At 35.2% G+C, this 17,200-nt stretch overlaps 1 protein-coding gene across 1 annotated transcript in view; it reads left to right on the top strand.

The window, feature by feature from the left end:
• Window positions 1-17,200, top strand: part of CNTN6 (contactin 6) — a 293,984-nt gene that overhangs the window by 198,702 nt on the left and 78,082 nt on the right. The window contains exons 8-10 of the mRNA XM_058563553.1: window positions 9,811-9,995; window positions 14,239-14,375; window positions 15,898-16,027. Of these exons, the coding sequence (XP_058419536.1) occupies window positions 9,811-9,995; window positions 14,239-14,375; window positions 15,898-16,027 (452 nt within the window). The remainder of the gene's footprint in view (window positions 1-9,810; window positions 9,996-14,238; window positions 14,376-15,897; window positions 16,028-17,200) is intronic.

Here is a 17,200-nt window from a genome sequence, read left to right as displayed (position 1 = left end):
GAGAATTTTGGTAATTTGTATCTTTCAAGGAATTCGTTCATTTCATCTAAATCATCTTTTTAACATCAGTGGGATCAGTAGTGATGACCCATTTTTCATTTCTGATATTCGTTGTGTGTTCTCTCTTTTTTGCTTAGCTAGAGATTTATCAATTTTAGTGATCCTTTCAAAGAATCAGCTTTTGGTTTCATTGATTTTTTTTTTTTTCTGTTGGTTTCCTGTTTTCAATTACAAATACTTCTCAACTGAATCACTCTCACATGAGATGTGGAACATGTGTCCAGTGAAGATAGAACGAGGAAGGTTGAAGCCAAGGGATAGACCAATGTCAAATCTAGTGTGCAAATCGTCACTCACACTCAATGCATGGAGCAAAAACAAAGTAGGGGGAGGAACATCTGTAAGACATTATGAGATATTAAAGTGCTCTCCACAGAGCAAAAATGAGCAGGAGAACCAGAGTTCTAGGTGTGAATTTGAAAAGAGAGCTCCCAGGGCAGGCAAGGAGGCAAGCAAAGAGACTAGAAGAGTTCCATTGACCTTTGCTTACCACAAACAAAACAAAAGAAAACAAAAAATACTTAGTGGGGTTTATTTTTTTGATATTATTGCAAAAGTCAAAAACATTAATTTAAGAAAAGTATACAAATACAGGCAAGCAAAAAGAAGAGAATAAAATTGACTTTACATTTAATTCCTCCCCCAGAGCATAACTACTCTTAGTATTTTGATATATACATGTTCTCCCATTCCTTATTCTATTTTTAATACAGTTGTTATAATACAATGCATACTCTTTTGTAAAATGCTTTTTAAAAATCTTTAAAATATATACTATGAATCTATCCGCAAGTCATTAAACAGTCTTCTGTACCCACATTTGTAATGACAGTGGGGCATTTGAATGTATATTTTCAATCAGCCTCCTACTGGTGGACATTTCTTTCCTTTTGTTTTGTTTCCATTTTCTAAAGTCATGAATAAAGATGTGATGAATATTCTTGTGGCTCAATTTTGCCCACATCCATGTGAAATTCTTCAGTACATTTTTAGAAAATTAGAATTATTGGATAAAAGAACTGTAACATACTGAGGTTTCTGAAATGTATTCCCAAATTCTCGTCAAGAACAATTGTAGAGGGGCCACTTTCAAAGACCAGGGACTCAGCCTACGAGTGGGCCTTTTTGCTCTTACATACATACTCTGGATCCAACGTCAAACATTCCTTTTATTTTTTTTGCAAAAGCAGAAATTGAATTTTTACAGTACCATTTCTAAAATTAAACTAACTTAAAGCATCTAAAAATCATCCAAGAAGAATATATATATTTCTGGAAGCAACTCTTCATCCTTTTCGTCCCAGTCTATCACCACCTCTCTCAGGAGACCTACAGTTCTTACTTTTTAAGTAATTGGCAGTTTCAGGAGAAAAAGATTTCAAATCCAAGTTGGAAGTGAGCTGAAGGAAAAGACGTTACTTGCTTCCTGTTCTTCCAGCTGGTCTTCAACCCATCCTTAGAACCTTTATTGTGGTTTGGAGGCATCTCAATATGTTAAAAAATAAACAAACAAACAAAAAACCATGATTTCATCTTCTGGCCCTTGGACAAAAGGAACTCTATCCACAATTGTAAAACATATTAGTTTATTGGTGAGAAATATCTTTCTAAGCACACATTATGTAGCCTAATGAGGCGACTCTCATTTTGTAGCTGGTTAGTTCATGCAGGAGCAGCAAAGCATGATGGCTCAGAGCTCCATCTCTGAGCAGACAGACTTTGGTTCAAATCCTTTTTTATAAAAATTTATTGTGAGATATTGGGCATGTGATCCAACCTATCCTAGTTGCAGTCTCCTCATCTACAAAATGGTAATAACAACAGTCACGTGTCTCACAGTATTATTATGTGGTTTCAATGAAGCACTTAACACAGTGCCTGGTATATAATATTTGATCAATAAAGTGTTAGATATATTAATGATAGAATGATTAAATATTAATATATCATATTCTATGTCTCCTTTACTTCTTTTTTGAACTATACAATTTGAAATTGTATAGTTATGAGCTGAGCTAAGTTCAAGCTCTATAAATTAAAAGGAACATAGACTTCTGAAACCTTACCTATCTTGACCAAATTATCATTTTCTCTACTGTAGAGCAACATAGTGCTCATACGGTTGGAGAGGTATGTATTTATGGCTAGTATTACGTATAGATTAAAGGTTATGGACCAGCTGTTAATTCACTGCTAACTGCAGTATCATTTTACCTCCACCACACCTTGAAATAACGGGCTCCAGTGGATGTTTCATGTGAAAATGAGTACTTATTATACTCCCATTAAAAGGAGTAGAAAATGGCAATAGAATTCTTAGGGAATCTTTGGACAATAGAATCCTCCTGGCCCTATGTGAAAATCATAGTAATAAGGCAATGTAGTAAGGCTCATTTTAGGTTCAAAGTTTATATTTCAGAGTGTATTCTCACTGATATTCCCTCATTTGATCCTCTCGAGAAGCCTTCTCTGTACCTATTGTCTCTAGTTAACTGTAAAGAGAAAGCTAAGGCTCAGCAAGGTTGGGTAATTTGCATTCAATCGCACAAAATCTGCCTACGTCCATTTACCCTGCATGCAAGTGTCATCTGCTACCATTGCTATTATGAACAAACCATTTGTGGCTTTGCAATTGGCTGAGGCAACTGTGGTGTCAAATACCAGACTAACACATGCACCGTAAGATTTTTCCCTAAAGGAAACCTGGTATAGACACACTTACCTAGGACAGCATCATGACTCTGTTTAGATGGCTCAGAAAAAATGTTCTCCTTTTTCCATAACAGTGAGATTACTTTTCTACAGAACTCATGAATTTATCCATATTGTATTTCCATAGGACAATCTTATATTCCAAGCTCTTTGTATGAATATTTCACGTTGGGGAAATGAAAGCAGCTAGCTAAACAGTCTGAAAATTTAACAAAGGCCCTCTTTGCTGGTTTTGTCATTCTGCTTCACTCTCTTCGATTGAAAACGGCCACCAACAGGATTTTCTGAAATGAGGTTCAAGTTAAGAATAATCTCGAATATAAGCACCTTAGGAAACTGGTTCTCTGTACCAGTTTCTAGTTAAAAACTTGCTATGGCCTGGCTTTAAGCTGTGGATAATGAGGTTTAAGAAATCCAGGGGAGAAATATAAGCTTTCTCACATAGCACTAGAAATGAAAATTCTATTTGTGGGCTAAAAGTATAGAATTGAAGCACGGCTCCTACTAGTGTCTGGAGAGCTTTAATTTAACTTCCAATTCAGGTTGAACTAGGCCAGATGGTTAACAAATGTGTTCTATATCTTCAGATAAAATTAATAGAATACTCACTCTGACGAGAGAGTAGAGTGAAAGTCCTTATTTATGGCAATGCTTATTTAAGAGGCACAAAAGCAGAGGGATGGAGGAAGAAAGAAAAAAGAAAGAAGGAAGGAAGGAAGGATGGAAGGAAGGAATGAAGGAACGAAGGAATGAAGGGAGAAAGAAAAACTTTGCTTTTATGACCTAGTAGTATTTTGCAACTTTGAGGACCCACATTTTAGGCAAACCTGTTTAGAAAATAGGAACAAAATAAGAAAGGCTTTTGCAACACTTCTTTTAAAATACAAGGTTCATGACTGACTTATCTATGGTCTGAGGAAACTTTGGATGAGACAGTTGCTTCAGATTGGTTTTCTTTATTGAGATTTGTAGCTAAGCTCAACTTGTACATCATATTTGTGAAGATTAAAAAAAAAAAAGAATTGGGAAGAGTTGGAGCTGAACAAGAAATGTTGCCGGAAATGGCTGGTATCTGTAGTTAGGATGATGATGGCACCATTTATTTTGATATACCTTCTAACAGCACAGTTTCAAGGGATTTAACAATAATCTCCATTCTGAGAACCCCTCAAAGATCCCCTTTGTTCCATGGCATTCTTCGTGTATTAATATATTAGCTTTGCATTTTAAATAGACTCTTAGTTTAAACTAAGATGAACTGTCAGTGAATACTACATCGCTAACATTATCAATGTGGACAAACTAAATAGATCCTAAAAGGAACGCTGAAGCCACAGAAAGAGAAGTCTACTAGTTCTTGTAATTGAATGGGTGGCAACACAGAGAATTGGAAGGTGGATCACCATAAATTAGCCTGTACTGGAACTCTAAATGGAAAAGAATTGGCAGGTAATAATTTAGCAGAAATTACCTGTCTAAACGTGAGTACCATCCCAAAAAGGAACTTAAGATCTTTAGCAGGTGCCCCCTGAGTATTTAAGTCAGATGACATATGGAAGCCATCTGTCACAATGCCTAGTACATAGTAAGCACTCAATTAATGGTTATTAATATTTATATAAAAAATGCTCAGCTTTTTTACACAGGATTTTTTTTCTCTTTGCAGAACTCTAATTTCTTTTCTCCCTACCACAACAGTCCTAGATAATTAGCCAGGTTGGCAAAAAAGGTACTTCATAGCAAAACATGTCATATTTCCCCTGAGAGATCCCTGCTCTTTAATGACGACGAAATGAACATGATCACTATGCTCAGGGGCAATATCTCCTTAGCAGCTGGTATATTCAGCAGTGAGAAGCAGGAAATTTACTTCTAGACACATATGTGCATGCTTGTGTACACATTTCATTTACAGTGTGATATGATTTTATTTTACAATGATTCATAAATCAATTTATGTCAAATGCCTAGTCATATGGAGTCCTTAATAGAGAATAGAAAACAAGTATAAGCTAACATTCGTGCTTTTGAAATAATAACAATAATGTAATAATGATTTTAAATTATTTTATGAATTTATCATTAATACTCAAACATATTGTTTAATGTGGACTAGAAAGTGTGTTAAACCCGTGGCATGGGTCGTATAACTTAATCCTCACAATAATCCTGTGAATTATATACTATTATTAATCTCCATGCTAGAAATGAGAAAATTCACGCTTATAAAGGTGCAACAAAATATAGCTGATAAGTGTAAGAGCTGCATTCTGCTCTGCACTGCATAAATAGTATTCTATTATGATAGCTTTATTATTATAATTAAAATAGTAATTATTATTATTTACATAGAATGGTATATCTTGGAAAAATTAACTTGCATTTAAAAACTAAAACTCACTACTAAAATAATTTCATCTTTTGTTGATTCCGGTTCTTTCCACCCACTGTCCATTTGGGATGGCTTCAAAAAAGAGAGAGGGTGTGAAATCTAAAGCAGTTCATTTAGTGTCTTCATAACAAGTTCCAGAACAGAATGGGAACTTTTCACTGAAATGCACATGTGTTTTTATGTAATCTGGGTTTTACAGTTATTCTGTCTGGTTCTATATCTCACGGTACCAGAGATAATCAAGAGGACCATGGCATTCATATTTAGCAGTGACATAACAAATCTGAAAAAAACCTCAGCATTTATTTAATCACTGTGAAATCTTACAAAACTGCTTAACTTTTCTCCCATTAGAAATTTTGTTAATGTGAAATATAGCCACAAAATGCACTTGATAAAACTTTTAAATTTTTTCGAATTTTTAAAATGTTTGAGTGATTATTTTTTTTGATAGCTTAGTTACTCTGAGAATTCTAAAATATAATATCCAGAAGGAATCCAGCACATCATATAACTCAACCACACAGATAGGAAGTAACCTAGCTTGCATTTGAACCCAGGCATTCAGAATCCGCTTGTCAAGTCTTTTTTTGGGTGGAAGCAGCAGGAAAATGACTCAAACAAGCTTAAGCCAAAAAGAGATTGTACTGACTAACAGAAATGTTCAAAGAGAGATTTTTTTTTTGGCATCAGGCATGACTTGATCTAGGTGTGTGAAGAATTCCTAGTTTCTTTCTTTTATGTTAGCTTTGGCTTTCAAAGATACTTGCTCCATTTGGGGGGAAATTGTTGCCTAGAAGTTCCAAGTTTATATCCCACTATCTGAGCAAAACTCTTGGGAAAAAAGATCCTTTCTTTAATAGCTCTTCCAAAAGCTGTCCCAGAATTGAGTCTAGTTGTCTCTGACCGCTTTCCATAGTTGACCAATTACCACGACCAATTGGCCATGGTGCACCAGCTCCTAATGGCAAGACCTGAATCTTGTCCTCTTTCCTGAAGCCAGAGGTGTGGTCCTCCCAATCTAAATCAGATGGACTAAAGATAGGAGGCACTGAGTTTTCTAAGGAAAATCAAAATACAGACAAAAAAACCAAACACTGCAAATTGAGAATCCAGGACTCTAATTCTTATACCCTCTTCAAAATTGAAAGTTTGTATGTTAGAAGCCAGCACACTGAATCTTATAACCTTCTCCATAATTGAATGGCTTATGGGAGAAGATTTATCACTCTAAACACAATTGAGGTAAGAAAAAAAAATCTGGAGGATGTTCTTTTATAAGTGAGAAACTTATCTGTCTCTGTTCCACCTTGTGTCTCTTAAAATTTCTTGCCTTGTGCTGTTATTCTGGTGTAATTTTGGCCCTCTAGAGTACTAAGTTCTCAAAATATGTTCCACAGCCATGGTTTTTCACAATGATTCTACTGCTCAGTTTTTGGTCCTATATGCCATTGATGTTCAAGTCCACAGAATATCATTTCTATGTGTGTCTAATGGCTACCACACTGAGAAGTATTTAAGTGTTCCTTACAGTCTGTATTGTAATTAAAGTAGAACATGGTTAGAGCATATTGGGGATGCTAATAAATTGGTTTTCCAAGAAGCAGACCTTGAAAGGATAATTTTTTTGAAAGTGATTTATTAGAAGAGTTTTTAAGAAGAACCGTACGAGAACGGAGAGGCAGGACAGAGAAGAGAGAGTAGCCAAGCAGAGTACAGCATCAAGCAAAGTTCCACAGAGGATGACTTTGCCTCAGTCCTGTAGGGGAGCTCTGGAGAGAGTGCAAGTCACACCTAGAGATGTGGGCAGGGGAGCTGGAGTATTTATACCCCAGCTCCCAGTCAATTATTGGTTAAGAGCTGTCCCTGGGGGTATGTAACTTCCTAGCTGCTTGCAGCTCTTTCTTTGTGAAGGAAAAGTTAGCTACAGCAGTTTGAGGATAGTTGCCAACAAAGAGAAGCAGGTGCTGAGTGTCGAGGATGAAAGCACGTCAGGATCCGGGGTGGCTAAGAGAGCAGAAGGGTTATGGGTGGAGCACTCACATTTTCTGCTGCACTGTTCCTATTAGAAAGGTACATCTATATGGGATATGCCATTTCATCCATCAGGGGACAAATGCTTGTCCAGAGAGTCTTCAGTGTCATCACTGAGTTCTTTTGGGGGGAAAGTCGGAATAGCTGGGATTGGTGGGACTTGTTCTTTTTGCCCTCACTTAATTGGGCTGCTTAAAATGGAAATCCACTTTTTAAAACCACAAATCTCAAAGCTATCAGAGAATGATCTTACAATAGCTATGGAGTCTGTGTTGCCTTGTGATTAAGCACATAGTTTCTGAGGCAAGGAAAACTAGAAATAAATCCAAGCTCTGCCACTTTTAGTTATAGGAAAAATAAATGAAATTATATGTACACATTACATACATATATAGTACCTGGCACATAGTTTATGGTTCATAAACAGCAGCTATTTGTTGTGATATTATTACAATGGTTATTATTAAATTTCAGACTATTCAACTACTGGTTCAGAGATTTAGTTATGTTAAAAATTGACTTGTCTTCCTAATCAAAACAAAGAACTATGATTTAACTATGGGAAAAATATTCAGTCTTTACTGAAACTTTTTTTTTCTCTGAATGCTTTAGTTTAAAAGCTTTTTTAGCTGGATATTTTGCATGTATTTGTCACAAACCTCAACATACACTATCATAAAAAGGATCAAAAACAAAGGATCATGAATTCAGTCAAGTATCAGAGCCTCTATTTATTTTTCATTTTGTAAATAAATTTTCTCAGAATTTTTTGTTACATGAGTAATACATGAACATTGTAGGAAAATAGTGATAAGCAGAAAGTGGAAAATAAAAGGCATTTATATCCTCGTTACCCATAGATAATAACTTTGCATGTATTTTTAAAAATTGGATAATACTGCATATACTATAAAATTCACCAGACTTGGTGAACATCTTTTTAGGTGACTAAATGTTCTTCTAGAACTTCATTTTTATTTGTAGTTTCATTTCCATACAGTGAATGAATAATAAAACCAGTTATCTCAGGTTAATTGTTGGCAGGAATATGCCATTTTACTAAAATGTCAACCTAAATTTGTGGTAAGCAGCAAGGCTTTTTAAAAGGACAAAAACTAAACTTATCAAAATAATGATTTTATTTTGTGTTTAACAAAATTTAAGTTGTATTTGTAACTGTATGCTAATTCTGAGAAAAATAGGAGACTCAAACATTGATTTGGGGGTATTTTCTGACAAATATGTGTGAGCACAGGCATGACTTTCTACACCGTGTTTATCTTGGATTTGCACAGGAGGATCATAATCGTTTGCTAATAAAAAATTCCGAGGGCTTCATCAGTTTTCTTGCCCTATTTGAAGCCTCTACTGAATCATCATCACCACTTTTCTGCAGTTATTTACTGTTCAAACTCTACAGACCTTTGTCAACCACTTTGCATGCGATTGGATGGTTCTCCCATATTACTTTTCTTGACTTGAAGAAATCCTGCATCTTCTACAAAGTTTACAATTTGGCTTTACCAAATGATTTACTTTTATTATTATTAATTTGAAATTTATTTAGAATAGAAATATTTAAATCCTCTGAAAATCTCTAATGGAATGAAGAATGACTTGACAGTAGGAAAGGACAGATGTTAATGTAAATAGATTGGGAGTTGATTTTTACAATGATTAGTTTGTTAGGGAATACTTTCTTATTGTAACTTTATTTATAGTCTGCATTTCTTTATATCATACTTGTAAAAGTGAGGCCTTCTACACCGTGAATTTCTAAATTCATCCCTTATTGTTAGACCCTTAGATTCATATTTATAAAATGTATTTTTGCTATTTTAAAAGATATTCATATTAGACTAAAGATATTAGGTATAAGATATTAAGCTAAATTCCTATAAAGAAAGGAATTCTTTACAGATTCTAATGGAAACAGGGCACAATGTAAAGTTATCTTTTATATTATTATTTTTTAGATAAGCTATAAATGAGCATCATTCTTTTGAGGATCCTAGAGCCTATACTCCCAATTCATGTGGATCTCTTTTATAGTACTGATCCCCCTTGATACTCTAGCTTATCCATCACACACGTCTTCACTTCCCTATCACTACCAATTTAGCTATAGAGGAATCTGCATTTTTGTCTTAGAGTCTATAAATATAGAGAGAACTTGCCTACTCTTAAATGTTAGGTCCTATGTAGTCCTCAGACCCCCCATATTTAAATTAATATGATCTTGTTACCATCACTGCAGCCTATTTCCTTTGTTTCTGTTATTGCAATTTACAAGTTAATTTGTTATTATTTGTTTACTGTATGTTTCTCCACTAACCTGTAAGCAACACGAGGGCAGAGAAGATGTCTGTTTTAGTCACCAATTTATTCCCTGATCATAGCACCATGACTTGCACATGGCGGGCACTTAATAAAGTGTTATAAATTGTTCAATGAGTGAATGGTGACTGATTGCATGATGTGAAAACTAGACACAATATAATAGATTGATTGAATTTTTTTTTCTTGAGAGTCGTTTTTAAGGACACTCTTATTTTATCCTGCTGACATAAAGACTAAATCGCCTTCTATTCTAATGAGGTATAACTGTTTAGTCCAGTCCCTGATATTAGTTGGAGGAGGTTGGATGGAAGCCCGTTGCCAGGGAAAGTCAAGTACAGCAAATCCCAGGCTATCCTTGAAATCCCGAACTTTCAACAGGAAGATGAAGGCTTCTATGAATGCACTGCAGGCAACCTTCGAGGAAGAAACCTTGCAAAGGGTCAACTCATTTTCTATGGTAAGCTAATAGAATTTCAAAAAGTATGTGAAATATTTGGTAATATCCGTCACAGTAAATAGCAAAAGTCATTAGCATGTTGTGGAAAAGTGTCCTGAGAGAAATAGGGAAAACACATTTCCGAGTTAGAATGCTTACTAAAACAATTAGCAGATGGGAATGACTAAATTCAAAATATGGCTTTAATTTCAGCATGGTCTATGCATGCTACTGTATACTACAATTGCCTTAAAAATATCAGCTATGTCATGTTAAAGCCATAAAAGTTTATAACACAAAGTAGAACGGAATCCAATATATTTCCCATAAAACATTCAACAATAGCCTATGACAATCTTAATTATAATTTTAAGTAGAATTTACAAAAGAAAGAGACAATGACAGGAGAAGCATAAAACCAAATGGTAGTTTTCAGTATTTGTTTCTATTTCTATTGTTTATATTCGTCTAATCATGTGTAGGCAATAGAAAAATAAAGTCATTACTTTATTTTAAAAATATATTTGTCTTAATTACTAGAATTTCTCATGAACTTAAGAGAGATGATGAAAGCACATAATATTATCTAAAAGTTGTCTTTATGTCTTCTTTCTTGCGGGCCAAAATACACAGTTGCGTGAAATTTGCTTCTTTTTTTTATACCAAATAAACCACAAAATATACCCCAGAATTATCAAAGTGTTTGATGCTTTTAAAATATTCTTAACTTCTCTGCTAAATTTAATATATCAGTACCAGAGAACTTTTTAAATCTCTGTTTATACATGGCCAAAAATACTTTTCTATGTAACATGTTTACAATCAATGATAAAGTAATTGAAGAGCAAATATATATATTTTGATAACTAGAAAAGTCTGGGGTATTGTAATTACCTCATAGGAATGCTGACTGAGTGTCCTGTAGGAGAACATATTGTGCCTTCGTTATATTATTTTCCATTTCCTTTAGAATTTCCAATTTTCACCTGGAATAAAAACTACTATTTTATATACAGAATGTGATTTCCTACTGATTATTCCTCTACAGTTGTAGCAATGCTAACCAACATATATATATATACCCACACATATACACACATCTATATTTATATTTATGTATTTATTCTTTTCAATAGCTCTTATTTATTTTTTTTTGTGTGTGAGGAAGATCAGCCCTGAGCTAACATCCATGCCAATCCTCCTCTTTTTGCTGAGGAAGACTGGTCCTGGGCTAACATCTGTGCCTATCTTCCTCTACTTTATATGGGACTCCACCACAGCGTGGCCTGACAAGCAGTGTATCAGTGCGCACCCAGGATCAGAACCCCGGGCCGCCAGCAGTGGAGTGTGCACACTTAACCACTACGCCACGGGGCCAGCCCCTAGCTCTTGCTTTTTAAAGGATAGTCTTTGGAATCTAGCATCTTTTATAAATAAAACAGTAAGAATGTAACTGGGAGTTTTTTTAGTGGCACCAAGATATTAAAGGCTTTGACTAGTTTTTAGTATATATCTCATTTTTATATTAAATAGACAAAGATATAAGCAAGAGGTTAACCAGAAAACGGAGATGTCTATAAATTGGAAATCAATAACAAGTACTTTCTCCTACATTGACACAGCAACTGTTAGCTTACACTGAACTTTTTACGAATATTAATTCATAAAATTTTTATAAAAAGATGTAGAAATAATTTTAAGTGATATTATAGGTAAGAAACCTTAGATGAATGGCACAAGATCTTTGATGTTTTTCAAATCCAAGATAAGAACTTTGAACAATCTTCTGAAACTAGACTTTCCACCTGTTATAGCTCTTCAACATGGTGGTCTAAGACCATTCACATGATGTCTCACAACAACCAAATTAGCCATTTAATGAGTCCAAATGGTCCTTGTGGGTAATGGATAATTGGTCAATAAGACAATTATTATGGATTATGCTTCTTGGTCATCAATTAATTTACTTGTCAATGTGCTCCCAAAGGCACAAATAATTGATTCAATGACCTGAGAATTGAATATCTGAAAATTTCAAGAAAAGAATCTCTCAGTTTCATTATATTGCTATGTTTAAACTATAATTCAGAACCCTATCCCTCTATATTGTATCTTTATAGCCTCCAAAAGAAATCTCTAAAGTATTATTATCATTGCAGAAAATGGAACACATTCAGAGGAATTAAGCGACTTTCCATAGTCAATAGGGAAAAAAAATCTAAAACCCAAAACCATATGGTAGACCTGAAATCCTCGGCTCTTTTTTTCATGTATTGCCTATGTAGTTGAAGATTTAAAACCTTTCTCTTCAGAGTCCTAAGCACCCAAAAAATGTGCACATTAAATAAATAAATATGTTTTAAAGTTATGATAATTGTGTGAAACAACAAATCAGATATATCTTAAACCTGTGTCAGCCATGTGAATTTTATCTGAGCATACACTTCTTCTTCCAGGTCAAACATATATTGGGACAATTTCTAAACAATTATCTATAAATTATAAAATGTGCTAATAATATACAGAAACATGATTCAATTTTATCAATACACCCAGTTCTTCCAAGTCTTGCTCTGATTTGTCCCTCAAGCCTATGAGAAGCATACTTTGTAACTGGAAGTTGCCCTGATTTCCACAGGAGGTAATCCTGGGCTTAGTGTTCACCACACTGAGATACCATGATGCCTTCTTCTCAATGACCAGCTCCCCGAAGGAACTTCTATCTTAGTGGAAGCAGATGTTGCAGCGGAAAAACCCTGGAAGTCACACATACTTGTACACCATTTCAAAGACTGTAGATCCCACTTTTACTCCAACCACTGCCACAGTGACCAGCTCAGCACTATGTTTTATAGGCGTAACCTGACCCAGTCTCGTCTCAAGTGCCACACTAAGTCCATTTTATTTCCTGCTCCAGTTTTCTTTGGCCCCTTCAAGAGCCTACTCAGCACTTCAGCACACACAACCCGGATGTGCTAATAGTCAACCCCTGCACTATCCTTGAATGACTACTGAGAAGAGCCAATGAATAAATGCTTCCTCTTCCTTTCCCTGGATAGACAGTTCATAAAGACTCTAGAATTTCACAGAGGATGGAGTAACGATGGCCCATGTTGGTAGCCAACTCAATAACTCATCCTTGCATTGACTCTTTCTTTCCCTGTTGACCATCCCTTTTCCTGACATCTTGCCTTTGGCCTAGGATTCCCAAACAAACAACCTGAACACAAACTCTTGACCTGGGCTCTGCTTTCAGGGTTCAAATTTTGGCGTCTTTGTTTTCTAACTATGTCTTCTTGTGCAGGTTACCTAACATCTCTGCAAAAATCCTCTACAAAATGTTGGAGGGAGAATTAAGTGCAATTACATATGTAAAACCTGTAGCTTATAATAGCTTGAGATTCCAAAGGAAGATTCATCCACTCATATATCTGAGGAAAGACCTAAATAAAGGGGAGAAATTAAATGACACATCCAGGCAGTTTCCCATCATCTTTATGAAATAAATATTAATTTTAAAACATTTAATTACCCTCCACATGTTTCCACAATTGACAGTAAGGATAATACTACCTCACATCTAAATAACACTTTAACATCAATTATACCAGTTGCTTTTTGCCTCAGTGCTATGTAGAACTTTCTCAGATTAGAAAATAAGGTTTTGGAAAATGCACGCCCAGGATTAAAGTTAAGTGCTGAAACTATTGACAATTCTAAAGGTTCTCATTCCCAGTCAAGAGTTTTATCTAGGGAAAAAAAATGGATTATGATCCTACTAAAATGTAATGCGGCTCATATTTGACTTATGTTTCAAGCTATTGAGTCTTAATTATGTCTGATTTGCATACACTTACTTTTAGTTAGTTCAGACCAAATATAATCAATGGGCTTTTGCCCACAAAGCGTTCAGATTTGATAGACATTTTCTAACTTGATCTATGTACTAATATTTAGCGTGGAATTATTCTCTGGCTTTGTTCTGCATTTGGACTTTTTCCCACAATTCCCAAATTGTTATATAGGTGCAGTAAAATGACAAACAACAAACATTTATCTTGTGCCAAAGGTCCACTGATATTTGCAACAGGATTTCTGTTGCCCCGCATTGAAGCTCCTGCATTTCCATTCCCTCAAATCATGTGTGTGCAGTACTACTGGACCCAGTTAGCCTCCCTTCTGATTTCCACAGTCCTTGGAATGTAGTATAATGTCTTAGATAATTGACTTGCCAAGTAGTTGCTCTTGTCTCTTTTTGAAACAGCCCCTCCAGAATGGGAACAAAAAATTCAAAATACATACCTGTCTATCTATGACAGCTTGTTTTGGGAATGCAAAGCTAGTGGAAAGCCAAACCCTTGGTACACGTGGTTGAAGAATGGAGAGCGCCTCAACCCAGAGGTAAGCAACTGTGTTGATATCAAAAACTCACCTACTGTGCTAGGGACATTTTGTTACTAACAGTGACAACTAATGTCTATGGAACGTTTAGTGGGTGTCAGGAAATGTAGCACACTCTTTATATCTACTAGTTTATTTAATCCTTAAACAAACTCAAAGTAGCTATTAATATTATCTTCATTTTTCAAGTGAGAAAAGTAAGAGTAGAGATGACAAATAACTTGCACAAGATTATACACTAGTCGGTGATAGATTTACGTTCAGATATCATCAACATCATCATCATCAACATAATCATTATAGTTAACATCGACTCAACTATCATGTGAGACAGGCCTGTGTTAAACCTTTTTCCATGCATTATTTTATTATATCCTCATGACAATCTTATGACAAACATATGATTATTATTTCTTTATACAGACGAAGAAAATTGGTTTCAAAGAAGTTAAGTCAGTTGTCCAAGGTCACACAGCAGCTAGTAAATGCTAGAATTAGTATTCTAAACTTAGTCTGTCTAATTCCAGGACCCAACCTCTTAATCGTTACCCAGTATCCTGCTTTTATGAAAAATAATAATTGTCTCTAAACCCATAGGAAAATGAGACCTGAGGCAGTTACCCACATTTTCAATCTAAGCATACTTTCTTCTGCACTATATAGAAAATGAGACAGAGTTGGATTTCTTCCCCCATCAAACTATCCAAATAATTGTGTTAATTCTCCATTTTATTTTGCATATGTAAGCACAGCCAGAGACTCAAAAAACATCTGTTGTTTAGAAGCTGAATGTAATGATGTTCTTTGTTTCAGCTTTAGTGGGATTTTCTTCCTGCATGCCTATTGCATATAACTTGCTCTGTTTCCTCCAGCTTACTTATATTATCTTTAGAGGATGATAATAGGTACCTTGAAATATTTAAAGTTATATTTGCACTATTAAACTATTTCATTATTGCACTCAAAATTTTTCTACACTCCAAATGGGACTTTGTAACAGATTTTGTCTTTTTAAGCGTACTTTATAGTAGGCTGCAGGAAAGAATTTAGCTCCTCCAACTGATGACTCAATTAGAAAATTATCGTCATTATGCTTCAAGTCGTTCTGAGACCTTATGATGGAAAGCCAAGGAAATATTCTAATCATGATATCCATGTCTAATATTACTGTCAACCATGTTTTCTGGAATAATTCAAATGGTGGAGTGTTCCAAATTATTTTATATCCCATATAACAGAAAGTTAACATACACTTTATGCGGAGAATGCCAATTTTCAAAGAAATGAGATAACATAACATATACTAACCACTAAAGTTATACTAAGCATACTTCCATTTCTTTTTTAAACTTCAGAAAGCTGTTCGGGATCTTACATTATATTAAGCTCATCTTTGTAAGCCTCAGTTATCATATACCAAAATATATCTCATAGATATGCACAAATGTTTAATAATGTGTGCTAGTTAAGAGAATACCTACATTACTATACTAGCATCTTTACATGACTTTTCTTTTATTAGGAAAGAATACAAATAGAAAATGGAACACTTATCATAACTATGCTGAATGTGTCAGATTCTGGTGTCTACCAATGCAGTGCAGAAAACAAACATCAGATAATTTATGCAAATGCGGAATTGAGAGTATTAGGTAAGTCACTCATTTATAATCAAAAAATTCACAATGACATTTTAGCAAGCTATGATTATACATAATCTGAATCCAATTTTTCTGTAAATTAGAAATTGCTTTCCCTTGAAATATTGGGAAATTTTTAAATTAACTTTTAAAAAATGCAAGGTGGTAGTTATTATTCTGCTTAGGCAATCCATTAGGGCTTCCAAAGGAGCCCACCATTGGGTGCATCCACACCAGAAGAGGCTCCTCCAAAGCTGATCCTAGTCTGAGGTTTTGAATACAATTCTAAAAGCATCCCTTAGAAATGCTTTCAGCTGCAAATAAAACACTAAGAAAAGAAAATGTCAATTTTTGCCGACTTAACAAACAGGGAATTATTTCTTCTCTTAATGAGAGGTTCAGGGATGATGGCTGAGCTATAGCAGTACAACTTGATAATGTTATTCTTTAAACATCTCCCTCACACTTGTAGCCTCATGGTGCCAGGATGGCTGCTGTACCTACAGACATCAAGTCCATACTCAAGGCAGAAGAAGAGGGAGTGGAACTAACCATGTCTATCCTTTTCATTAGAAAAGCAAAATTTCCTCGAGTCCTTACAGCAAACTCCTTTTATGTCATTGACTAGAACCCTGCCATGACCTCCAAGACCTCAAGGGAAGCTGGGAAAATAAGTTCCTATAGTGGAAAATGTTGAGATAGAAGCAGTTTGAGAATGATATTTTGGGACAGCCAACCAGTGGTGTCTGTCACAATAAATGACTCATTGATAGCTTTCATCTCAAGGCTGTCTTAGTAGTAGGAAGAAAGAAGGAGACAAAAGAGAAGAAGATCAAGTAAAAAGAGACAAAGTTTTATGAGTTTATAGGTGATGGACATTGGTTTGTTTGTCCATTCTTTCAATCACTATTTTTTTTTTTTTGGTGAGGAAGATTGGCCCTGAGCTAACATCTGTGTCAATCTTTCTCTGCTTTGTATGTGGGACACCACCACAGCATGGCTTGACGAGCAATGTGTAGGCCCACACAGGGGTCTGAACCCACGAACCCCGGGCCACTGAAGTGGAGCACACAAGCCCAACCACTGCGCCACCGGGCCGGCCCCACTACTACTATTTTTTTAAACATATATTGTGCACTAAGCACCAAAAGTATAATTATCCATACTGAAGTGATCTTTTCCTTC

This window comes from Diceros bicornis, chromosome 2, assembly GCF_020826845.1.
Source record: "Diceros bicornis minor isolate mBicDic1 chromosome 2, mDicBic1.mat.cur, whole genome shotgun sequence".
NCBI lineage: Eukaryota > Metazoa > Chordata > Mammalia > Perissodactyla > Rhinocerotidae > Diceros > Diceros bicornis.
This window is presented reverse-complemented; position numbering and strand designations above follow the sequence as displayed.